Source organism: Arachis hypogaea, chromosome 15 (genome assembly GCF_003086295.3).
Source record: "Arachis hypogaea cultivar Tifrunner chromosome 15, arahy.Tifrunner.gnm2.J5K5, whole genome shotgun sequence".
Taxonomy (NCBI): domain Eukaryota; kingdom Viridiplantae; phylum Streptophyta; class Magnoliopsida; order Fabales; family Fabaceae; genus Arachis; species Arachis hypogaea.
The window spans coordinates 152,447,209-152,473,708 of record NC_092050.1 but is presented as its reverse complement, the minus strand read 5'-3'; the positions used below and the strand labels follow the sequence as shown (position 1 = coordinate 152,473,708).

The following is a 26,500-nucleotide window of genomic DNA, read 5'->3' as shown; positions in this document are numbered from 1 at the left end:
AACAAAGTGTTAGTTCCTACCACACTTCTTTCACATAGGACTATAGGAGCAAACCAGAATTGAAGCTCATAGCTTGCTTCTACACTGTTGAGGTATATGACCTGAATTCACAATCTAGCTCCTTCATTTCTCAAGATAGGGTTTATTTGAAGCCATGGGAATCAAAAACGGGATCGCTCTCGCGTGGATGGCAGGTTACCGCAAGTTATGGTGCGAATCGGATTCCAAACGAGCCTTCAATCTCCTCAAGGAAGGGTCTCGGAGGGGTTTTCATGGCGCTTCTACAATTGAGATTCATGACAATGAGGAACTTACATGCGGTGCTATTCTTCTCCTGCACTCGAATGAAGCCCTCCTTGCTGACAAGAACACCGTGATTTTCCTCCGCTAAGTTCTCTTATCTTTTCTTTGAATTAGGGTTTTGTTTATCTGGAATCGAATTAGGTTTATTTGCTTTAATAATTTTATTGTGTTTTGGAACCAATCACAGTGTTTTTACCTATTGATATGAAGGCAAAGATTTTGGTATCATGCAATTTTGATCAGTTGTCTAACCCCTTAGTATAGGTACATACATTGCATAGTTGGTTATATTAGATTCAGACTCGGATGCAATTGTCTTCGTGGAAAGTTGATGGTTGAGAACCTTAAACGATTTGATATATTTGACAAAATTTTCATAAAACGATTTTTCAACAATCAAAATAACAGTTCGTGAGTTTCCACCATTGAATTGAACATATATATGAATGAAATTTATGGGATAAAAGAACAAACTTGCATTCATATAATGACAATAATATTTAGTTCAAATAATCCCTCTGCTTTGAGGATAAGTCTAGAAATCAAATCATCACACACCTAAACAAAGGGATATATAAAAGAAGCTCCCTTTAGCATGATCATTCTCTATGAACAATAGTTTTTGTGAAAAAGAAAAGTAGAACCGTAAAAGAAATATGATAGTCATTCCCTAATGATGGCTTAATATGTATACTGAACGATGGACGATTTTGATGAACTTGGCCATGGCACTTGAACTACAACCATTCCCTCTTCATACTCAAAATCGACATCTTTGCCATCAATCTTACAAGCTCTAGGACTCTCTGAGGAAAAGACCCTCATCTCCCCAGCTCCTCTAACACCAACCTCAACAAGATTCTTCTCCTCATCAAACTCCAATGTTTGAATTGCTCCACTGTTGTTCAACATGTTCACCAGACCAATAGGAGCAAAATTCACAACCTTGTTGCTGCCACCGCAGTTCAAGGATCTAACTGGTGACACGGTTACAAGCTCAAAGTTGAATGGCTCCAATGAGATTTCATGATACTCATTTGGTGATGAGAGGACTAACTTCTTGGCTTGGCTGAAGTACATTGCAAAAGTTTGAACATTTTCAACGGGGATCGGGTTGTTGCCACTATTCCATTCAATGTCTTTGATGTTGGCTTTTGTTGATACCAAATGAGAAAACTCCAAAGCACATTTGGTTGTTCTTGTTTCACGGAACCACCCTCCACCTTGGCAGTTAAATGCTCCAAGAACTCCAGTGTACTAGATATACCAAAATGCATAAAAATCATGTTAGTTTCTAGTTCTTGCAAATATGTGTGTTATGATCATTTAGTTTGTTGATAAATCTTTATCTTGAAATATCAACTATTGCATTAAAAATGTAAACTAAGTTGAAGACAATGATAACTTACTAAGCAATTTGTTGGGTGATTAAGTACAGAATAAAGTTGTTCATTCTTTTACCTCTAAGAGTAACTCATCTAATTTGTTTCAATAGTATTTGAATGTTAATGAAGATTCTTATCATTTATCAAACAATGTCATTACTCATTATAAAAGCATACAAAGCCATATACTACTATGTTTGGAACTCAGACTAATTCAGGCCCTATTAACCTTTGTATTAAAGTAGGGGTGAGTCATTACTCAATTTGTTTGTTTCCTTAAGTAAAATCCTAAATGACCCACGTTTCATGCCTACATATAATTATTGTTACGGTAATGTTAAGGAGACAACAAAAACAGCTCAAATTTGCCTTATTTAGCATTTATTAATTGTAGCAACAATTACTAAATGTTAAATAAAACAAGTTTTGACTGTTTTGGCTGATTTTTTATTGTCTCCCAAACATTATTGTTCTTATTGTTATATGATTGCCAGTGATTAATTCAGTTATAGGAAAAGGTATCTAACTCACCTTATTGAGGTTCCATATTTTGAGCATAGTTTTGCCATCATGGAGTGGGTCAGAAAAGAGACAGTCCCTAGTTGGGAGAGCATAGTGTTGACACCTTAGGATGGAGCCATCTGGCAAGACCAATTTCCTGAGGAGTTCAAAGTTGTGGTTGCCAACAGTGTCACTAATGTAAATAGGACCACCAGAAATGGCTCTTGAGGCTGCATGGAAAGCAGCACAAGGGTGTGTAGATTGGAACATGTCCCAATCTGGGTGGATGAAGTTCCCCATCCACATGCTGTTGTATGCACAATGCACCATGTGACAACCTTGTAGCCAAAATGTACCATTTGGATCACCATATGGGTCAGTGCACCAGAAATCATCACCTGTTTATCAAATTCATAGAAATTCACATAAAAAAAAAAAACTTGCATTCTTATCATTGTGTATTCTTAAAAAATTTACTAAATACATCTTTATATCTCCTATTTTGTCATTTTTTAGTATAGCATATCACTAAATGATTACTACTTATTGTATAAATTGATGTAAATGATAATGTATCAAAATATTGATATTGAGAGATGAAAAGACGAGAGGGATTAATTCATAGTGATTATTCACATGAAAATGTGTCTAAATAAAGATGATAGTTAGGAATTGATAAAATGTTTTGACATAGTTGACTAACTTATTTAACGATTTTCAAGTATATTTTTACATGAAGATATTTTCGTGTCAATATTCATCTTAATTAGTTGTCAAGGTACACAGTACATACCAACGCGACCAAGGGAAATGGCTTCAGTTCCTAACAACATGAAATCATTGCAATGCTCCATGCTGGCAATGACACCATTTCCTTTGAAGTGTTTTCTGACTGAAGCAGTGAGAGCTTTATAATATGCCTTTGCCAAATCTACACGACCCCCGTATTTCTCACACACCATCTCCAGCAACTGTTTAGCCCAAGTCAAAATCATATACTTTGTTAGATAAAATAAAACTACGATACTTACCCAAAAAAATAAATAAATAAATAAAACTACGATTTCCCCTACCATTTCATTTTTTTTTTTTTGCGAAAATAAAGAAAAGGACAAAGGAATCAGATAATATTAGCGTGTAGATTACGATAAAAATAGATTACTTGCCGACCAAAAAGATAAGAGTCAAACTAAACTGAACAGCGATTGTTGGGAGTTAATAGAACAAGATCAGATTCAGATGGGCCCTTCAATATCCTTGGTTGTAAGGAGTACTATCCCCTCAAAATATCGTTTAAAAAAATAAAAAAAAAGAAAACCAACGCATTTAGCGTTTTAGTGTTGCTATTTGCTAACACTGAACAATTATGTTGAAACTTTAAAAATCGAATAAAAAAGGTTTATTAAACCAAAAGACACGATCATCATTCTAAAGTGAAAAATATAAGAACAACAAAATATTTTGTCCTGAAAATATATGCTTTCTAATTGTAATGTCTAATAAAACAATATCTTTCATTGTTGTCGAGTTTCTTTTAGAAACGAGTTTGGAATGGAAATACGTCAAAACGATGCAATTTTTTTTTCTTTTGAGACATCAAAACTAAAAAAAATAAATAAATCATATTTTCAAGAATTATAAAAAATGATATTTAGCAAACACTCTAATTCATCGATATAATTTCATAAAAATTATTTGTTATTTAAACTTTTTTCTTTTTTCCTTTGAAAAAAAAATAAGTGGTTGGAGCTAAAAGAAACTTACATGGATGACATCAACTTTGACCCCATCAATGCCAGCATTTTCCAAATGAGAGTGAATCCCTTCGTACATTTCATCCACCAAATGTGGTGGTACCAACCCCACACCATTATTGACAATCTTATCTACGGCCAAGTCCTCCATAGTAGTCTCCAGCCCCGGGGACAGCTTCGGCCGCTCCACGGTGGATTCCGGCATCCCCGGAACCTGAGGTCTTATCCCACCCCAATAACCACATAGGGCATGCCACACATACACATATTCCACAGTCTCAAACCCTTTCTTTAGGTCCTTCACAAAGGCACCTAAACCTTTCTTGTCACCTGAGCTACTTACATAGTCCCTAAACTTGTAGTTCTCTTCATATTTGATGAGCCTGCATGGCATTTGTTCTCCGGCCACCGTCTGGTTCATCCCCTCCTTAGTAATCGGGTCTGAATCGTGGGTGATTGATTGCCACCCGTCGTCGATCAGAACAAGCCCGGGTGGACAACCACCTGCGTAACATTTTATTGTTTAATTACATAAGATACAAAGTGATTAAGTCTTAATTCTTAGATATTCTCTATCAAATAAGGAGTAAATTTAATTTCGATATACTGTATGTAAAATAATTTTATACTTATATCCAATTATATGATATTACAAAATAAAAATAATTATTTTTTATATTGACTGATAAATAATCATCTAAAAAAATGCATATAATTGCACTGTTTGTGCATTAAAATTAAACTCTTATAAAAAGAAAAAAAATATATCTTAAACAAGTTGCTTATGCTTCATATATATTTTTAGAGAAATTATTTATTTTCTAAAATCATCTTACTAACTCTTAAATAAAGGAAATATTGCTAATATGGTTATTTATGTATACAATTATTTACCATGGTCTAGAAAACTCGTGTAATTTCCTTTCTTTATTTTCACTTTACGCCAAAAAAGAAATTATCATAACTTTCTAAAGTGATTTACTGATTTATACATGAAAAGAAAGGAGTAGTTCATCAAAGAAATCTCATGATTTATTGCACAACATTAAATCCAAAAATAAAAAACAAAAGTAACAAAAGAAAAATCAAAGATCAACACCAAATAACAGAATAAAAATCCACAAAATTGAGTATACTGGAATTAAGAAATTTATTAGTAAGATTATCGTTAATTACCTTCAACGAGAGCCTTAACACCTTCCCAAACACCCTGAGGGTGCACCGTAAGGTAGAATGCATCCCAGGTGCACCACCCGAACTTGTCAACTATCCCCGGCGGAGTCTTCTCCTCCAACAGATTAAAAGTTCCAAGGTGAGACCTAACAACCTTCATGGCTTCCTTAACCAGCTTGAATGGGTCGTTGCCCGCGTGCACGTAGACGACACTGTCGTACGAGGATCCGGTTACCTTTGAGGAACCGCTCTCGACGCACACGTCCACGTTGTCGTCTTGTCCCGCTTGCAACGACGCGCGGAACGACCCTTCGATAATTGGAAGGAAAAGGACGTAGGGACGACGACAAGTGTCCTCGTTCCATTCGTCCAGCATTAAAAACTGTGTTTCCGTTTCAAGGTCTCGGCCGTTGGAACCGACCCAGAGTGTTGTCCACCACACCTTGAACCTGAAAATGCTCATGAATTTTGTGTTTTTTAGTTTTCCGAGGGATGTCACGTGGTGGCTTCTCGGCTCGTTGGCTGTAAAGCCGAGGAAGCAGCCTTGGGTGGTGGTAGTGGCGGCAGCAACGGAGGCGGGAGTAAGAGTGATGTTTTTTGGGACATCGGAGAGGATGACGTGGCCGTTGACTAATAGGTTTGACTCATCTATAGTGAATGGTGATGAAGTGTAGTGGGAACCGTTTTGGTGATCGGCGGATGATTCATTCAAGTTTGGAGCCATTGGGGTGAATTTGTTTTTGGACATGATTTTTTTTAAGAAAATTAGGTATAAGAATGAAAAAATTGGGTTGATGGGTATTTATAGAGGAAGAATTAAAAAAGAATAGAATCAATGTAATTATATGAGGATCTGAAGAGATTATGTTAGTGATATTTGCAAAGAAGGGAATGAATATGTTGTGTTGATTTGAGTTGTGTTAATTTGTTTGTAGTGGGAATAATGAAGTGAATAAAGAAGGCAAGTGCGATATTTATAGTATGTCCGCCGGTGAAGAAGTGGGACCTCTAAAACGAAGGTGAAGGTGAAGGTGAATGTTTAAACTTTTGTTTATTTATTTATTTTCCTTTTATAATTGGTGTATGTGTTGTAAAATAAATAATTAACAAGAATAAATATAAAATAAGAAAGTGTAAATAAAAATTCTAGTATTAATATAATTAGCTCAATAAAGATGATTCATATATATTTACTTAATATTATATGATGAATGTGTATATATATAAAGTGAGAGAGATATATATATTAATGTGAGAGATAGTAATATTGCTTAGTAAAAGAAGAGGGCGAATTATTATTGTTTGCTTGTGTATTATGACTCAAATATGTACTCTTATTTATACATGTACGGGGGATTTATTTTCAACATTCATTCTTTCTTGAGAATGGACATTCACGTTGATCCTTATCACAACACTCCCTCTTGGATGTCCATTTAAGATTATGCCTCATTAAAACCTTATTAAAGAAAAACTCAGTGGGAAAACTTTAGTGAAGGAAAAAGAGTACAATATCATTTGTGATGGAGACTGCCTCATTAAAAACCTTGTCAAGAAAAACCCAATAGGAAAAAAACCTGACCAAGGAAAAAAGAGTACAGTCTCCCCCCTCTTGTCAACATCATTTAATGTCTCGAAATCGGCGCATCCCAATCTCATGTGCCAATCTTTCAAAGGAGGATTTTGGGAGTGACTTTGTGAATAAATTTGCAAGATTGTCACTTAAGCGGATCTGTTGGACATCAATTGTCCTTTGATTTTGAAGATCATGAGTGAAGAAGAATTTGAGAGAAATATGCTTTGTTCTATCACCTTTGATGTATCCGCCTTTAAGTTGAGCAATGCATGATGTATTATCTTCAAACAGGACAGTTGGAGCTATCTTATGATCAATTAGTCCACATGATGACAGGATATATTGGATCAAGCTCCTGAGCCAAAAACACTTGCGACTTGCTTCATGTATCGCTAGTATTTCAGCATGATTAGAGGAGGTTGCTACTATCGTCTATTTCGTGGACATCCATGATATAGTTGTACCACTATATGTGAACAGATATCCTGTTTGAGATCTCTCTTTATGTGGATCAGACAAGTATCCAGCATCTGTATAGCCAACTAGTTGTAACTTGGATTCATAAGGATAAAACAATCCCATATCAACCGTTCCCTGAAGATATCGAAAGATTTGCTTGATTCCACTCCAATGTCTTCTGGTTGGAGAAGAACTATATCTTGCTAGTAAATTCATAACAAATGATATATCGGGTCTTGTATTATTAGCAAGATACATTAGCGCTCCAATGGCACTAAGATATAGTACTTCAGGACTAAGGATATCTTCATTTTCTTCTTTAGGACAGAATTGATCTTTTTTCACATCCAAAGATCTTACGATCAGTGGGGTACTCAAGGGATGTGATTTATCCATATAAAATATTTTCATTATCTTCTCTGTGTATATTGTTCGATCTGCAGGCCGAGACAAAATTTAGTGCTTCTAAGGTCTTTCATCTCAAACTCTTCTTTTAGAGTTTTTTATAATTGTTGGAATCTCTTCAAGAGTTCCAATGATATTTAAATCATCAGTGTACACAATAATTATAATGAATCTAGATGCAGATTTATTTATGAAAACACATGGACATATATCATCATTCTTGAATCCATTTTTGGCCAGATACTCAGTAAGACGATTATACCACATTCGTCCAAATTGCTTCAAACCATATAAAGATCTTTGCAATTTGACTGAGTATAACCCTTGCGAATATTCATTGGATGGTTTAGATATCTTTAGTCCTTCAGGGACTTTCATATAGATATCCCGATCTAATGAGCCGTATAAATAGGCTGTTACCACATCCATTAAATGCATATGCAGTTTATGATATGCAGATAAACTGACAAAATAACGCAATGTTATCGCATCCACTATAGGGGAATACGTTTCTTCATAATCTATACCGGGCCTTTGTGAAAAATCTTGTGCCACAAGTCGGGCTTTGTAGCGCACAACTTCATTTTTCTCATTTCATTTTCTCACAAATACCTACCTGTATCCAACAGGTTTTACATCTTTTGATGTACGGACTACAGGTCCAAAGACTTCACGTTTTGCAAGTGAGTCTAATTCAACCTTCATGGCTTCTTTCCATTTTGGCCAATCATTCCTTTGTCGACATTCTTGGACTGATCTTAGCTCAAGATCCTTACTTTCATGCATGATATTTAATGCCACATTATATGCAAATAATTCATTGACAATTGTCTTATTTCGGTCCTATTTCTCTCCTGTAAAGACATAATTTATCGAGATCTCGTTATTTTCACAATTTTCAGGTACCTGAACGTCTTCTGGTATTAAAACTATATCAGAATTTTGGAAAACTGCCGCTGTCTCTACTATGTCTTTTTCAACAGGAATAGTATTTACCTCTTTTCTCTTTCGAGGATTTTTGTCTTTGGAACCGACAGGCTTGCCACGCTTCTGGCGTGAATTTGCTTCAGTGGCTATTTGTCCGACCGGGACCTCAATTCGAATTGGGGCATTTTCCACTGGTATATAAGATTTGGTTATTCTCTTTGTATCAGAAAATGCATCAGGCAATTCATTTGCTATTCTTTACAAATGTATAATCTTTTGAACTTCTAGTTCACATTGCCCTGATCGAGAATCTAAATGCATCAAGGATAATGCTTCTAATTAAGTTCTTTTTCAGGAAGCTTATTCTCTCCCCCTAATGTTGAAAATTTTGATTCATCAAAATGAAAATCTGCAAACCAGAATTTAAATACATCTCCAGTTTGTATCTCAAGATACCTCACTATAGAGGGAGAATCATATCCAACATATATCCCCAATTTTCTTTGGGGTCCCATTTTGGTGCGATTAGGTGGTGCAATGGGAACATATATCGCACACCCAAATATTCTTAAATGGGAAGTAAATTCACCAGAATTATCAAGACAAATTGCTTTAATTGGATTTTCTAGAAATTGTGCTTTTAATCGAATAATTTGAGCCAGTAGTCTTGCAAACGCCAGGTTACGAGAAGACAATAAGCACACATATGACCATCTAGAAGATGTGTCTATCAGGACCATAAAACATCTAAAAGATCCACATGGTGGATGAATAGGTCCACATATATCATCTTGAATCCTTTCTAGGAATTCAGGGGACTCAAATCCAATCTTTACTGGTGATGGCCTTAAAATTAACTTCCCTTGAGAACACGCAGCACAACAAAATTACTAGATTTAAGAATCTTCTGGTTTTTTAGTGAATGTCCATGGGAGTTTTCAATAATTTTCCGCATCATGGTTGTTCCCGGATGACCCAATCGGTCGTGCTAAGTTATGAATTTATTTGGACTAGTAAACTTTTGGTTTACAGTGGCATGTGATTCAATTGCACTAATCTTGGTATAACATAACCCAGATGAAAGTGAGGGCAACTTTACTAATATAACCTTTTTATTTGAATCATGAGTTGTGATACATAAGTACTCATGACTTCCCTCATTCATAGTCTCAATATGATATCCATTTCGGCGAAATACTTTAAAGCTCAACAAGTTTCTTAGAAACTTGGTAGATAATAGTGCATTATTCATTATGAATTTTGTTCCTCCGGGAAACAAAATTATAGCTCTTCCGGAGCCTTCAATCACATTGCCTGAGCCAATAATAGTATTAACATATTCTTCTTTTGGCACTAGATGGGTAAAATATATATCACTTTTGAGAATAGTGTGCGAACTTGCACTATCCGCAAGGCATACATCTTCATTATATATCATTGCCATTTTCTTCAAAGACAAATAATAATAAAATGAGTAGTATGCACAATTAAATTGAATACTTGATCGGAATTATTTTTCTAAGAAATACTGTACATAAAAATAATGTCATATACTAAAATTTTATTTTAAAACATGACACATTTAATGATTTCAAAATTCATAAACATTAATATTTCATTATTTATATACATCGTATTTGAAACTTAAATACATAGAAAATAAAACTTAACAATAAGTTCTTTATATTATTTATTTACATGAATAGTTAACAATCTCACACATTAAACTATTCCATCATTGATCAAATGACCAATATTTCCTTCAGGATCCTCAAAGAAATCAGATACATCATAATGAGTGGTGAAATTTTCAGCATCATTTGAAACAAAATTCGACTCTTTTTCCTTGTTGTCCTTTTTCAAAGATGTTTGATAAAGATCGACTAGGTGCCTTGGGGTACGACAGGTACGTGACCAATGGCCCTTTCCACCACAACGGAAACACTTATCCTCTGTTGATTTATTTTGCCCAATATTTCTTTCTTTATCCCACTTCTGGTGAGATCCTCTCTTTTGAACATAATTCCTGTTCCTTCCATAATTTTTCTTATTATTAAAACCTTGCCATCTACCTCTTCTGGGGTAATTTGCCGTATTTACTTCAGGAAATGGGGGCATGGGGCAGCGCCAGCTGGGCGCGCTTCGTGATTCTTTAAGAGCAACTCATTATTGCGTTAAGCAACAAGAAGGCAAGAAATTAACTCAGAATATTTTTTAAACCCTTTTTCTCAATACTACTGCTGCAGGAGCACATTCGAAGCATGGAAGGTCGAGAAAGTTTTTTCTAACATATCATTATCAGATATCTTTTCTCCACATAATTTCATTCATGAGGTGATTCGAAACATTGCAGAATTATATTCATTTATAGACTTAAAATCCTGTAGACACAAGTGCGTCTATTCATATCGGGCTTGAGGAAGTATCACCGTTTTTTTATGATTGTACCTTTCTTCAAGGTCTTTCCAAAGATCTGCAGGATCTTTTAATGTGAGATATTCATTTTTCAATCCTTCGTCAAGATGACGACGAAGAAAAATCATGGCTTTGGCTTTATAACTAGGAGTTATAACTAGGAGCATTTGAAGAAAAGTTAAAAACAAAAGCGTTAAAACAGAAAAGCGCATCACTCGCGGCAACGTAAGCGGTAAAAGAAATGAGATAAGAGAAAGCTAACATGGATATGTACTAAAGAGTTCCAAAATACAAATATCAAAGCTCGAGACTCGGCTCGCGAAGACTAACCGGCCAGAGCACATAAGTATGTATATACATATATATAAGAGAACCCAAAACAAACCCAAAATACAAAGTTATAGAACCTGTTTCTCCAAAATAACCTCTAAGAGGAAGCTAATACAACATATATATAAGCAGTGGAGATAATAAGTATCTAATTATATACATAGTCAAAGTAAAGCCCCAAAAGCACAGGGATCTTCGCTAATTAGAAGCCTCCAGCATGCCTCAACGAGGTGCCTCACGTCCTGCATCTGAAAACCATAAAATATGTATGGGGTCAGAACCAGAGATTCTCAGCATGGTAACAGTGCTCACATATCTAACATATAATATCCCAAGAAAGTCGAAGGCAATCCTAGAACTTACGACGTATAATTAAATCTTATAAACATAACTAAAACATAAAGCGAAATAGGCAACTCGCTAAAGATCTTCATAGTTATCTAAAACTCCCCAATCCAACTCCTATGAACCTCCCAACCGCCACTAGAATCAAGTGTTGCAAACACAAGTAATACATGCAAGGAAATCACGTTTAGGATTCAAATACAACAGATAATCAGGTAGTAAATAGTTTATGCAAGCAGTTAGGCATTCCAAATAAAACACGCCAAACAAACACGTAAATGCATATGATGCATGCCTGTCCTATTGGCTGATGAGTCTCATCTGTCGGTTATAAAGCCAACCTGACAAGTCCTGGTAGCTAACCATTGGACAGTCCCTCTGTCGTGCATCCCCAACTCGAGTAATTCTCAAACATAAACATATAACACCCATACTGGTGTTTATCCACGGGGGCGAGCTCATCCGAAACTTTCACATTGTCCAGCCACACTTACGACATAGGGTCAACAGAGTATCGAGTCTCAACCTAGAGCACATGGTAGCTAGCCACTACTTTCACCTAGGAAAACTCGTATCTCAGATATTTGGAAGTGCAACAATCACATTATCAAATCAATAATCATAATTTCATACTCATCAGCCATAACTCAATATCAATACAGCCATCCGACTCATAATATAATTCACAATCAGCCATAACTCATTATCATATACAGTCATTCAGCTCATAACATAACAGTACTTCCACCATCACCATCATTAATCTCATATAATTGTTATCAAACATGATTTATCATCGACTCATTTCTTTCTTCATCAATAAGTTACCTTCCTCACAGTCCTTACTATACCTCACTACCCAAATACCACCTACCAAGCTTTAAACAAGAGAAAATAGGGTTTTGAAAGCTGGAGGAATGTCTTAGGAATCAAAAGTTTAAGTTTAGAAAAACAGGGGATCGCGTACGCAACCCCTGCTCGCGTATGTGAGAAATGCCGCCAGTAATGCATGCTCGCATCGCATGTTCCCTTTCATGTACGTGACCTTTAAAAACTTGACCTCTCGCGTACGCGAGCTCCTCAACCCGTGATTACTGCTCGCGTTGCACACTATGTAGTCGCGTACGTAGCCAAGAAAATGACCTATTCGTGTACGTGACTCACAACACGCGTTCGCGAGTTCTTGAGGCAGCAACAATTGGTTACGTAGCGCGTGTATCTTGCATACGCGGGCTTAGCAGAATCCCAAAAAGCTGCTAAGTCCTAAAATCTCAATTTTGCACACCGAACTTTGATCGCACATAACTTTCTTGTTTTAAAACATTTTTCCTTCGTTCTTCAAACGGTGTAAACATCTCGGACCAAGTTTTCTTTCTAGACAAATTCGATACAAATCAGAGGTCCAAAGATGAAGTTATGCTCCGCCAAAGTTGTTCAGAATCATGGTTTTCATAAAACTTTGCAACCCTCCAAATTCGAAACATACTCATTCCAAACCCCTTTAAAACCAATCAAAACCTCACCAATTCAGCATCAACCATATTCCAACTTCCTCATTTAATCCACATCATATCAATTCTCTATTTTTATCAATCTTAACTCAATAATCCAAGTTCAACAATTCACAATATACGTTATCAATTACTTGTGATAATTTTCATATCAACTTTAACAAAATCCCAACCTCATCAACAATTGTGCATACCAAAACTATGTCACCTACAATTTTACATGCTTTACCAACAAGTATAGCATCAACCACAACCATTCAAAACCATTAACCACATAATCAACACAGTCCATATCATCCAATCAACTACATCAACAATTCAATTCCTATCTTAGGGTCACTAGTCTACGTTTTCACAATACATTATATTCTAGATACAAGAAACCGAAACCATACCTTGGCCGATTCCCCGACATAACCCGGAACACTTCCAATTCACTTCTCCTCAAGCTTTTAAAGCCTCAACACCTCACCAACAGATTTTTCAGCATACCATTTCCACTTCCAAAGTCTCAATCAACCTCCAATACACACACATATATATATATACACTACCTAATCCACAATATCACATTCAAATATAACAACTTAATATCCATACACAATAGATCAAGAATTCCACAAGTGTTGAGAATTTTTACCGTACCCATGGACCAAAGAGGCAATACTAAGCATTTCTCTAAAACTAATTGGATCCTATAACATCAAAGAACTAAAAATCTCAACACCTTTACCCAATAATTTCGAAAATTAAGGGCTGATAAATTGGAAAGAATTTGTGGCTTACCTCTTGAATAATGTTGTGAGCTTTATAAAGCTCGACACTGCGGTCACGTGGCCGCAAACGGTGCAGCGATCGGAGCTCGAAGCAAAAAGTTATGTTGGATTGAAGTTACACCAAGGGTTAGGTTATTTTCTCAAGTTCTCCCCTCCATGAACATGCTTCAGCGTGTTTTGCTGAAGGACGGAGGAAAGAGGGCTGCCTTAAGTGTGTTTGGCTGAGTTGGGTTGGGCCTTGGGCCCAATACGGGCTCAGTTTGTCCGGTTCGGTCCAATCTTGGGCTGGAATCTTTAAAATTAGTGTCAAAATTCTCGTTTTAATTAGCTCTATCATATTAAACTATAAAATTTAATTTTCTAATTTTTTAGAATAAATATTAATTTATGAGTTAATTATTTATTAATTAACCAGATTTTACATGGAAGACTCTGTGATCTTTTGTCTTATGTCCATATTTCTAGTCTTAATTTAACTATTGTAGACATTTGGGTGAATGGAAGTTGGAACATAGACATCCTTGATACACCTATACCCAAAGAAGTAAGGGAGATTATCATATCCTTTAATCTTTCTTGGTCCAACAATAATCACTCTGGCTGGTTTTAGAGAGGAAACTCGTTCAGGAGCTATTCAGCGAAAGGCAGGGGGGTTATCAGTGGCTTATATCTCAGAGATGTCAAGAGAATGAACACTCTAATTGGCTTTGGTTATGGCACAATAATATTCCATAAAAGGTAAAGTTATTAATTTAGTTAGGGGCTCTAGAGGCGCTTCCAACAACGTCCTTTTGGCATTAACGAGGTATAAAAGATAGCGAGCTTTCTCCCAAGTGTGGAGAAGAGACAGAATCCGTTATTCACTGTCTACTTTATTGTCACAAAGATAGAGAAATTTGGAGCTGACTCATGCTCTCCATTCCTCCAGAAATTACTAATTTCAAATCCTAGGTGTAGAAGTCACTGAGAAAGGAGGAAAATGTCACTGTCACAGGCCTATGGTGGATATGGCAACATAGGAACCAAGATATCTTTTCAATCCCATTGAAGAATGGTGTATGGTAAAAGTTGTTCTCAATATTTGTCAGATGATTAACGACATGGAAGCAACGATCATGAGATCGCAGTACTTGAGGAATCAATTGTACCCCTATACGTGGTTGAAGCCGCCAGATGGTTAGGTCAAGGTGAACTGCGATGCCAATGTCTTTCTTGAGTGATAGTTAGATGGATTTAGTTGTGTTATCAGGAACCATTTGTGGATATAAGTTAGTGTCTCTACAGAAATTTTTGCAATTTGGAAGGGTCTTGTGTTGGCTTGGGAGTGTGGTGTAAAAAAGGTGATTTGCAAGACTGACTCCAAGGAAGCCTTTATTGTTTTTCAGTACCTATCAATTTCGTTTGATAAAGAAGATGATGATTTGGTGGGTAAAATTCAAGAGCTCATCAATAGAGAGTGGGAGAAGCAAATGAGCTTAGTCTACAGAGAAGCTAATGCAACTGCGGATGCCATGGCCAAAAGAGCAGCTCTCAGTAATATTCCTTACTCAGAATGGATTCAACATTGGCGAGAATTGCACGAGTATCTCCAGAATGAGAATATAGCTTAGAAAGGCTTTGTTTCCCTATTTTGGGGATTTTTTTGTTCTTTCTGCTCTTTTATTTGTCTAGACACAAAAAAAAAAAAAAAAAACACACACACACACACACACATCTCACAAAAACAACAAGAACAAAGAAACAATCTAGTAACGCAGTCTACCACATTTGTTGTCTTGTTCTGAAATATGACATCCTTTATGATGCGTGAGTATTATTAATGTCTTTTCTATATGATTTATATGATATTCTGTTGACTTTTTAGAGGATTTTAGTGAATTATATCTTAATGGATGCTACTTTGAGTTTTTGTGGCCTTTTGTGATTTCAAGTAGCATTCGAATGAAGATTTGATAAAAAATTCATGAAGAAGCAAAGGAGGACTCACGCGTATGTATCATGCATGCGTACGTATCACTGGCGCAACAAGGGACCTCATGCGTACGCATCTATTGCCCGCACACACGAATGCACGAGCTCAACAAGCCAATTCTTCTCAGGACAAGTGGCGCTAAACGCCACGATCCGGCGTTTAGTGTCGAGGACCTTGTATCGCGTGCAAGCTTGCTGGATGGGTGGCGCTAAACACCCCCAGCCCGACGTTTAGCGCCGATAGCAAGTAATGGTATGAGGACCACGCGTGCAGCAAATTACACGGAAGGCTTTTTTATTTTATTTGAAATCAAAGAACAAAATAGAAAAGATTTGTTAGGTTTTAATTTAAGTTTTAAATTAACTAGGATTAAGACTATAAATAGGATAGAGATTCGCCCTCGCGATGGGATCTCTTCTTTTCCTCTTCCACTTCCGCAATTTTAATTTTTACACACTTTTAATCTCCTAGGGTTTTCTCTGCACCATGAGACATGAGTCACTAAACCCCCATTGTTAAGGTTAGAAACTCAGTTTATTTTGATAGATTAACAATTATTTTGTTCTTATACTCTTGATTAATGCATTGATTTATATTTAAGAAGTGGTTTCATTCTTCATCCTATGGATTAGTGTGTATTGAAAAATAACCTTAATCTAAATTGAATTCTTTTGAATCATGAAAAAGTTAAATCACTAGAATTAAAGCTTGAAACCCTCTTCTCACAACTCCTTAATTGTTTGGATTTAATATGATACGTGACATATAATTGGATTATTTTGGAGTTCTTAGGGATTATGTGGCTTATAAATCAGATTTTTGAACTTAACCTTCTAACACAATTGATTGATCAAGGAATTAACGGTTGGTTGGGATAGAGGAGATTGAATCGCCTAGGTATAGGAATTCAATCACCTAGGGTTTGCCATAAACTCAATCTTTTCATGATCAAGGTATTTGACATTGAATGTTAATCCGAAAATCTAAACATCTCTGAAGCCTTAATTCTCTTCTCATAGTATTCTCTCACATATTTACTGCTTGCTTTTCTTTATTCACTGTCTTTAATACTATTTGATATTCAAAACTCTCATTCCAACTTCTCTAACTAGAATAATTAATCAACTATTGCTTGTTCAATCTATTAATCCTCGTGGGATCGACACTCACTTACCGTGAGTTTATTACTTGGTACGACTTGGTGCACTTACCGGTAGTTGTGATTTGAAAAATCAGCATCATTTTCTATGTAGTCAGATATTCTATATAACATAAAAGAAACCAACTAATTATTTTTTACAAAGTTCTTTAACTCTCAAAGTATTTTTTATGGTACTTGGGATAGTCCAAGCATGTCCAATATCAGTAATTCATGCATACTTCACCTATCAAGAAAACTCACAAGTAACAAACAAGTATTGTGTAGTTTTAATTTTCTTGCTATATATAATGCATACGTTATCACTTTGTTCAATGATACCCAATCTACTTAGTCGGTCTTTAGTATTAACCCGACCTACTAGTACAAACCAAGTAAGCAACTCAACTCGAGGTGAGACAAGCCCTTTCTAAATTTTATTTGTAAATCTGTAGCTAAGAATATCATCTACCAAAGTCTCTTCCTGCAAGACGTGCACAAATGAGTTAGTAGAATAAATGCTTTTCTTGTCAAATTTTTACACCACTCTATCATATTCTTCTGCTATCAATCTCATAGATTGCAAGACATCAAGCAGTTGATTCAAGAATTTTGTCTCCCATTGGCGGGGTTCCCTCTTTCATTGAAAGTTTCAAACTCACTCTATCCCATCCCAAAACTCATAATTTCCAATTACAATTTTTTTTTATTTGAAATCAAGAAGAGTCTTGAAAAAAATCTTTTAAAATTTTCACTTGCAACTATGTATTCTCCCAAAATTTGATTAATTTACCATCCCGGCCCCTAACCTCCATAGCAAGTTCATCAATCATCTTCTCTCTTACATGTCATTCTCCTTTTTATTTTATTTTATTATTATTTTTTACTTTTTCAATGATTTTATGAAATTGTATGTGAGTAGTGTCATGCTAAAGAAGAGCTTAACAAAATGAAATGAATTCTCCTTACTCTAACAAGTAAACAAGTAACCAAAATGACTCGTGATAGCTCTCCTAGGGTTTCATCCCAAGAGGATGCCATGGTTCAAAGAAGTACGAAGAAAGTTAAAATGCGAGAAGAGGTTGATCCTAAACAATCGAGAATGAAGCATCTTCTGATCATGAACCTTCGAGGATCTCCTACAAAGAATCCCTGCTCACGCTGACTGGTCCGACAATAGTTGAATCCTCACATCATCTGGAAGATGTAGAAGAAGACGACTCTGATCACAAGGACCGGTGGCATAAAGATGATGATGACAATAAAAAGGAAGAGAAACCATTTGATCCGTGTTCAGTCATACCGATTTCTAAAGATGAGTTTGATGAATGGTGTAAGTCGTGGCATGCGGCACTGATTGTAAAAGTCTTGGGCAAAACGTGTGGGTCTAGTATTCATAGAGAAACATCTATAGAGAGATTGGGTCAAGAAAGGTAAGATTAATGTTATTGACATGGATCATGACTATTTTTTGGTTCATTTTTCAGATGAAGAAGACTACTCACATGCACTCATGGGAAGACCCTGGATGATTGCAGGACACTACCTCATAGTCCAGAGATGGAGACTATTTTTCTTATCTTCTGAGAAAGCAGTGAAGAAGATTGCAGCTCGGATACACATTCCAAACCTGCCTATTGAATTATATAATCACCGATATCTCTAGAGGGTTGGGTCCACTATCAGAACTATGCTCAAGATTGATCGCACTATGTCAATTCACTGGAGAGGTAAATTTGCAAGACTATGTGTGGAAATTAACCTGACAAAATAACTTGTTCCTAGAATTTCTGTTCTTGGATTAATTCTCAACATAGAATATGAAGGCCTACACCTTATTTGTTTCCATTGTGGTAAATATGGTCATAAGTCTGAGCATTGCTTGGAGCTGCCAGAGGTGGAGGTGGATCACCATGAGAAGGTGGGAGCTGGAGAATTGGAGGGAATTGGGGAAAATAAGGGTCCCAAAATTAATGCTAATCATGAAGCCAATAATGGATCTTTGAATTCTTTTCAAAAGGAGAAAAATAATCAAGATCCCCCCCCCCCCCATTTTGGGCCTTGGATGATGGTTAGGAGGCAAATCTGAAGAAAATCTGAGAAGGTTGTGACATACACGAAAAGATTTCAAAATGGAAAAGGAAATATGAAAAATATGGAAGGTGATACTACTAGCACGGACCAACAACTAAAGCAAGGATCAAGATTTAATATCTTGAATGAAGATTCTTCGGAAGACTTTTATGGGGAAGAGATGCATGAAGATCATGCCCATAAAGATATGTAAAGTGGGCCTAATGCCATTGTAGCCCAAAAAGATAAAGCTTCACTTACTCATATTAAAACCAAGATTATTAGGCCTGATGGTAGGAAAAATCTACTGGGAGCAAAAAAAAAATCAATATATCAAAGAATGGGCCAAATAGCCAAGTGAAAAATAATAAGTCCAAGTTAAAACATATTGTTGATCCTAAACCTAAGCAAGCATCTACGATAGAAATGCAAGTCCAGCCTACCTCCTCTTCTAGAAATTTGGAGAAAGAAGCCATGGAAGAGATGATTCTCCATAGTATGTGTATATTATAGAAAGAACAGAGAGAGTCTTTTGAGGCAGCAAGGGCGTCCAGAAACATGCTTGAAAGTCATGTGGTCACAAAAAAATTTCTCACTGCAACCCACAACTGTGAAGTGACGGCTATAGAAGTTCAGAAGGTGGTTGAACCACCGGATGAAGTCATGGAGGAAGTTTTTCCGAATCATAATGGCGAGGACGGTGTCTCCTCTGGCCAGATGAGGGCGCGGCTCTGAAAGGGCGAATGCTCAATCTTGAATTGCGGTTTTCTGCCTCTTTTCTTCTCATTTTTATCCAAGAATCTGTTAGTTTGGAATTGTCGTGGTGCAGGGGAGAACGTTTTCTACTCTTATTAAAGATTTGAGAAGAGAGTTTAATCTCTGTTTTATTATTCTCTTGGAAACCCATATTAGCGGGACCGTGGTAAAAATGTTCACAACAAGATTGGCTTTGACGGAAGCTTCACTGAAGAAGCTAGGGGCTAGTCTGGGGGTATTTGGTGTTTGTGGGACAAGGCAGTTTAGAAGGTTGAAGTGTTAATGTGCAACCATCAAATTGTCCATATGAAGTTCACTGATAATCTTTCAAAATTCTGGCTGCTTTTGACAGTTTATGGAAGCCTGCAGAAGGTGTTTCGTAAAAATATTTGAAAGGATATTTGCTCTTTAAATTCCAATATCAATCTCCCTTGGTGCTTGTTAGGTGATTTTGATGCAACACTCCATGATTATGAAAGGAGAGGAGGTGCAGGGAATAACAGAAATGGTGCTTGCAAAGATTTTCAAGAATGTGTCTCTCAAAATGGTCTCCTAGATTTGGGCTACTCAGGTTGGCCATTCACTTGAAAATGTGGAAATTTGGTGGAAAGACTTGACAGAGGACTGTGTAATATGAATTGGCAGATTGCTTTTTGGGAAGCCATTTTAAGACACCTCCCGATGCTTAAGTCTGACCATGCTCCACTTTGTCTCCATTTAACTAGCTTCGTTCCACATAATAAAAGTAGAAGACCCTTTAGGTTCATGGCAGCTTGGCTCTCTCACCCAAGTTTTGAAGACTTTGTGAGGGATAATTGGAAGATCACTAATACTTGGTCTAGTTGTGTTGACAACTTTTAGAAAGTGCTCAGAACTTGGAACACTAATGTTTTTGGGGATATTGATAAATCCACATTTCACGGTATTTATCTGCTCTAATTGGGTGAATTTTATCAATATTTCCTACATTTATTCAATGAAATGGCATGATTTTGTGAATCTCTCCTAATTTGTGCTTAAGAATGAAAACATGCTTTTTAGGCCCTTATTTGCTAAATTTTATAAACTTTAATTCATTTGATGTCTTTATGTGTTTGTTGAGTGATTTCAGGCTTACAAGGCTAATATGGATTGAAGAAGTGAGGAAAAAGTATGTAAAAATGGAGAAATCATGAAGAAATGGAGTTTGAAGCTTTTCAGCAAGTGTGCGTACACATAGATGGAAGCGTGCAGTCAGCAGTCATGCGTACGCACAAGTCCTAGCACGTGACCTCATTTAATGCAATTCGCTGACAACAAATTTTAGGCCTCCAGAACCCAATCTAACTCATTTCTGAAGCTATTTCAACCCTAATTCAAGAGGAGGCAAGGGGAGAGCAATTAGGTCTAGTTTAGTAACATGTTTTAGGTTATTCTCTTCTCTCTAGAATTAGGTTAGATTTAGTTAATTTTCTCTTAGATTGATGCTTTAATTATTGTTTTGATTTAGTTTCTTTACTATTTCTTCTAGCATCTTACTTCTTTTAGTTTTTCTTGTTATTTTTTTATTTGGTTATTTTATTGTTGATGAACTCTTGCTAAATTGAATTTCTATTAATGCAATTTAATGTTTCTTTGTTTATTGTTATTTAATTAAGTTGTTATTATTATTTTCTTGCATTTGGTAGATTTAGATTTTATTATTATTGTAATTTAATATGATTTTATTTTCATGCACACCAAGTATTTGATAGAATGCTTGGCTTAGTTTTAATGTAGTTTTTCCTCACTCTTGGCTTGGAATTGAGGGCTTTGGTGACCTTGAGTCATTGATGTCCATTCTTGATTGATATATTAGGGTAGTTAATTGGTTTGGGTTCCACTAACTCTAGTCTTTCATTAAGCTACTTAGTGAGTAGACTAGGATCTTGTGGATTGAGATCAATTATGCCTATTTGACTTATCCCGATGTTAGGATTGACTAAGTAGGATTAACTCTTCATAATCATCATATGTTTGTGGTCAATGGCTAGGATAGGTAACCTTGACTATCAACCCTTGCCAAGAGGTTCCTAAGCATTTGAATTTTCATTTCTCTTGATTAATTGCCTTGAGTTTAATTGCATTTGATAATTAGTCATTGTTAGTTTCTTTAATTTCTTGCTATTTACATTTCTTGCCTATTGTCATCAAACCCCTATTCTCCCGTAGCCAATAATTGATCATTTCATTGCAATTCCTAGGGAGAACGACCCGAGATTTAAAACTCTCGGTTATTTTGATTTGAATTATGACTATTCTTTGATATAAACTTTGACTGATGGTCAATTGTTGAGTTTGGACTATACTTGCAATGGAGAAATTCTATTTTGAGAGAAATTCCAAACCTACTTTAGGCCAGCATCAGACATCTTAAAGAGGAAAAGTACTATTATTCGTAGGCTTCAAGGTATTGCTGCTAGTCCAAATAGAAACAAATTTCTGGATAATCTTGAAGCTAATCTTTGGAAGGAATATGAAGAAATTCTCACGCAGGAGAAATTATTGTGGTTCCAAAAATCAAGGTGCAAGAAAATTAAATTTGGTGATAGAAATACTAAGTATTTCCATGGTATCACTATGGCGCATAGGAGGAGGAACAAAATCACTTCTGTTCAAGATGATTTGGGTAATTGGATTACTGATAGAGATTCTTTGGAAATAATGGCTACTTCTTACTATATTAATTTATATAAAGATGATAACCATGATTTTTTCTTTATCATTAATAAGGTTTTTCCTTCTCTTGATATAATGATCTGAACCTTATTGGTGGCTCCATATCTCCCGAAGAAGTAAAGGACTCTCTCTTTAGTATGAATGGTTTCAAAGCTCCAGGGAGGGATGGTAGACATGCGGTCTTCTATCAAAGTAAGTGGAATTTGGTGGGGGCTGATTTGTACAGATTGGTTGAAGACATCTTCTCTCACCCTCATAAGGTAAGAGAGATAAATGAGACATTAATTACTTTGATTCCAAAAGTTGAACCTGTTTCCTTTCTAAAACAAATGAGGCCTATCAGTTTGTGTAATGTTTCTTATAAGGTTATTACCAAGTTGCTAGCCAGGCGTCTGAGAAGAGTGATGGAAAAATTGGTTTCTCCTACTCAATACAGTTTTGTTCCTAGAAGGCACAATTCAGATAATATTATAATAACCCAAAAAGTTATTCACTCAATGAGAAACAAGAAAGGAGTTAAATGATGGATGTCAATTAAAATTTATTTAGAAAAGGCCTATGATAGACTTAAATGAAGCTTCATCAGAGACACCTTCCTTGATATTGGTATACCCCATCATATCATTGATCTTGTTGTTGCTTGCGTTTCCACTGTTAGAATGAGAGTGCTTTGGAATGTGGAGGTTCTTGATGAATTCTTGCCGTCTAGAGGGATTCGTCAAGGCGACCCTCTATCCCCGTACATTTTTGTACTTTGTATGAAGAGGCTGTCCCACCTCATAAATGCAGTTGTGGAGTATAACTTTTGGAAGCCCATCTTAATAAAAAAAAAAAAGTGGACTAATTCTGTCTCACTTATACTTTGCTGATGATCTTATTCTCTTTGCGGAGGCTAAAATGGATCAAGCTGAAGTCATTAAGAAGGTTCTTGATGCCTTTTGCCAAAGCTCGGGTCAGAAAGTGAATAATGGAAAAACCCACATCTTTTTCTCTGACAACGTTGGTAATAGTGTTCGAAGCGAAATCAACAATACTCTTAATTTTACCAGAACTGATGACCTTGAAAAATACTTAGGAGTTCCTCTCCTGCACACAAAAGTCAGCAATATTATATATAGTGGGATCATTAATAACATCAATACCAGACTCAATGGTTAGAAAGCCTCTTTATCTCTTGCCAGAAGAACCATCCTGATGAAATCTATCTTTTTCTCTATTTCTAGTTATACTATGCAAACTACTTATCTGCCTTTTTTTACTTGTAATTTGATTGACAAAAAATGTAAGAATTTTTTTTAGAGTGATATAGAGCAAGTTAAGAAGATCCACCTTGTTAGTTGGAAGAAAATTAATAAGCCCAAGAATGCTGGTGGTCTTGGAATACGTCATGCCAAAGACCTCAACCATTCTTTTATGATGAAAGTAGGTTTGGGTCTCATTGAAAAAAAAGATACTTTATAGGGAAGAGTCATAAGAGCTAAATATAATTGTGGGAGTGATATTTTACCCAATATTACAAGAAAAAAGAACTCTTCCAGTTTGTGGAAGAGCATTTGTGCAACTTGGGATAAGGTGACAGAGAATACAACTTAGAGAGTTGGTGATGGTTCTCGAATCAGATTTTGGGAGCACAACTGGGTGCCAACTATTGGGAGACTTGACTAACATGCAACTAAGGTAATTACTCATATTGATCATTATACAAATCTAATAGATTTTTTTGATGTCTCGGGTGATTGGGATGAAAAGAAGCTGCAAGAGTGTCTCCCAAAGCAAGTGGTGGATGTCATCTTAGCCATATCTCCGCCATCTCCTTAGAAGAACTCCGATCGTGTTGCTTGGGCACCCTCTGCCGATGGAACGTTTAATCTAAAAATAGCTTATAGCGCTATTCTTGAGGAGCAAGCACCTTCTGATAGAGTGTTCAAGTTGGCATGGAGCTGGTGCGGTTGGGAAAGAATTAGAGCCTTCCTTTGATTAGTTGTCCATAAAGCCATTCTAACTAACATGGAAAGGAGAAGAAGGTATTTGTCAACTAATCCTAATTGTCCGAGGTGTGGTGATGTTGAAGAATCAACCATGCATCTGCTTAGATATTGTACTCTAGCTAAAGAGACATGGAGATTTCTAGTTTCTCAAAATAGTGATCCAGAGTTCTTCAACTTATCTACTCAGGATTGGTTTATTAGTAACTTGTCAAAGGATAAAGAGTGGGCCATATGTTTCGGTATTACAATCTTATCTTTTTGGTATAGCCACAACAAATGGGTCTTTGAAGGAGTTTATTCATATTCAATAACTATCTATGAGTTAGTTAACATAAGAACACAAGAGATCCTCAATGTAATGAAGAAATTCAAAATTACAAAGAAGAGCCAAGAGTGTCTTATTAGATGGATACCTCCTCTGGAGCAATTTATTAAGCTCAACACAGATGGATCCTTTTATACACATAACAATAATGCAGTATATGGAGGCTTGTTCCGAGATCATTTAGGTAGGTTCATCTCAGCTTTCTCTTGCAACCTTGGAAGTTGTTCAATTATGCATGCAGAATTATGGAATATTATTAAAGAGCTTTAGATAGCTATCACTAAAGGGATGCAACATATTGTCGTTGAGTCTGATTCACTTATGGCTATAAAGAATAAAGTTTTGTAAAGAAGGGTGCCATTCCACTCATCCTTGCAGTACTTTGATGGAAGATATTAAAATTTTGTCAAAAAAAATTTATAATGTGAGACGGAGCTATTCGCTCAGAGAAGCCAATTATACAGCAGACCATCTAACAAATAAGGGATAAGAATTTTTTTTGGATTACACACTTTAAACTCTCTTCTTTCTGATCTTATGTCAACTTTATCTTTTGATTTGTTTGCATCTCTTAAATTAAGAGGATCTTAATTTTTTTTTTGTTTTGTTTTTGTTTCTTTTGGGGTTTATGACTCCGTTGATTCACCCAAAAAAAAAAAAACAAGTAAATTACCTGCCGGCGAGAAAAATAAAAAGGCAAAGAAAAAATAAGGAAGAGGTGATTAAGGATAGTCACCTCGCTACATAGATAGTAAACACAAATTCTTGTTTTATTTTCAATTTCTTTTTTTTGGGTCGAAGTGGACTGCTAATAAAAAATAAAAAATATATATATAATAGCATGAGATAAAAATAAATATTAAAGTGAGAAATACTAATAAAATTGTCTAAGTGAAAATGATTATTTATATTTAAATATTAAATTATTTTCTTATATATATGTACTAATTCTATGAAATATAAGCATTAGCACAATAGCATGTATTTTTTTAAAGAGATCTTTTCTTTTTTTTAGAAAATATATGTGGCTAATGTATATTGTATAGTACTAATGGGTCCCAAAGACCGACATTCGCACCGGTAATTGTTGCTTAGATTCATTTTTAATTTAATTTAATATCTAGCGACACGTGAGCGTTCATGAGTGAGTTGGACCATTTCCAATTCAGTAGTGTTACTGTTTACGAATCAATCAAGAAATATAAAAAAGAACAAATTAAAAAAATTTCCAAAATGTTAAAATTACTTTTAAAAATTTAAATAAATGTTTCTAAAAAGTTTTAAAATATATTTTTTTAACTGGTAAATATTTTTATACTTGATAAACAATTAAAAATATTCAGATAATTATTTAGCAGAAGCGTAAAAAATTAAAATAAAATTTGATTTTTTAAATTTATTTTTATTATTAAAAATTTCATTATTCATATTTGAAGAAGTTGAACATGTTTATTCATTCTCGAAACTTGTTTTTTTAAAAAAATAGATTTTTCACTTTCAAACAATGAAAGTATTTAAGAAAATAAATGAGAGTTGACTAATTCATTATTGTGGGAAATAAGGAAAAACTTTGTATTGAGTCATATAATAATTTTATAAAGTTCTTAATTAAGTGAGTCCAAAATATCTATACAAATTACAAAGCAATCACAAAACTATAAATATAAATAAATAAATAATCCCTAATTTTT

The 26,500-nt window shown here is 35.5% G+C and overlaps 1 protein-coding gene across 1 annotated transcript; it reads right to left on the bottom strand.

The window, feature by feature from the left end:
* Positions 1-755: 755 nt before the first annotated feature.
* LOC112751408 (probable galactinol--sucrose galactosyltransferase 5) lies at positions 756-6,240 on the bottom strand. Its single transcript, XM_025800542.3, has 5 exons — positions 5,120-6,240; positions 3,954-4,447; positions 2,983-3,160; positions 2,220-2,587; positions 756-1,560 (listed from the first exon to the last, which is right to left on the bottom strand). The coding sequence occupies exons 1-5, from the start codon at positions 5,862-5,864 to the stop codon at positions 985-987; spliced, it is 2,361 nt and encodes a 786-aa protein (XP_025656327.1). The 5' UTR covers positions 5,865-6,240; the 3' UTR covers positions 756-984.
* Positions 6,241-26,500: the final 20,260 nt, after the last annotated feature.

Excerpts from the sequence above, each read along its gene's own strand:
- LOC112751408 (XM_025800542.3), bottom strand. The coding sequence starts at position 5,864 with ATGTCCAAAAACAAATTCACCCCAATGGCTCCAAACTTGAATGAATCA. Across the intron at positions 3,161-3,953 it reads TCAAAGTTGATGTCATCCAT|TTGCTGGAGATGGTGTGTGA; the intron begins GTAAGTTTCTTT and ends TGGGCTAAACAG. Across the intron at positions 1,561-2,219 it reads AAATATGGAACCTCAATAAG|TACACTGGAGTTCTTGGAGC; the intron begins GTGAGTTAGATA and ends TGGTATATCTAG.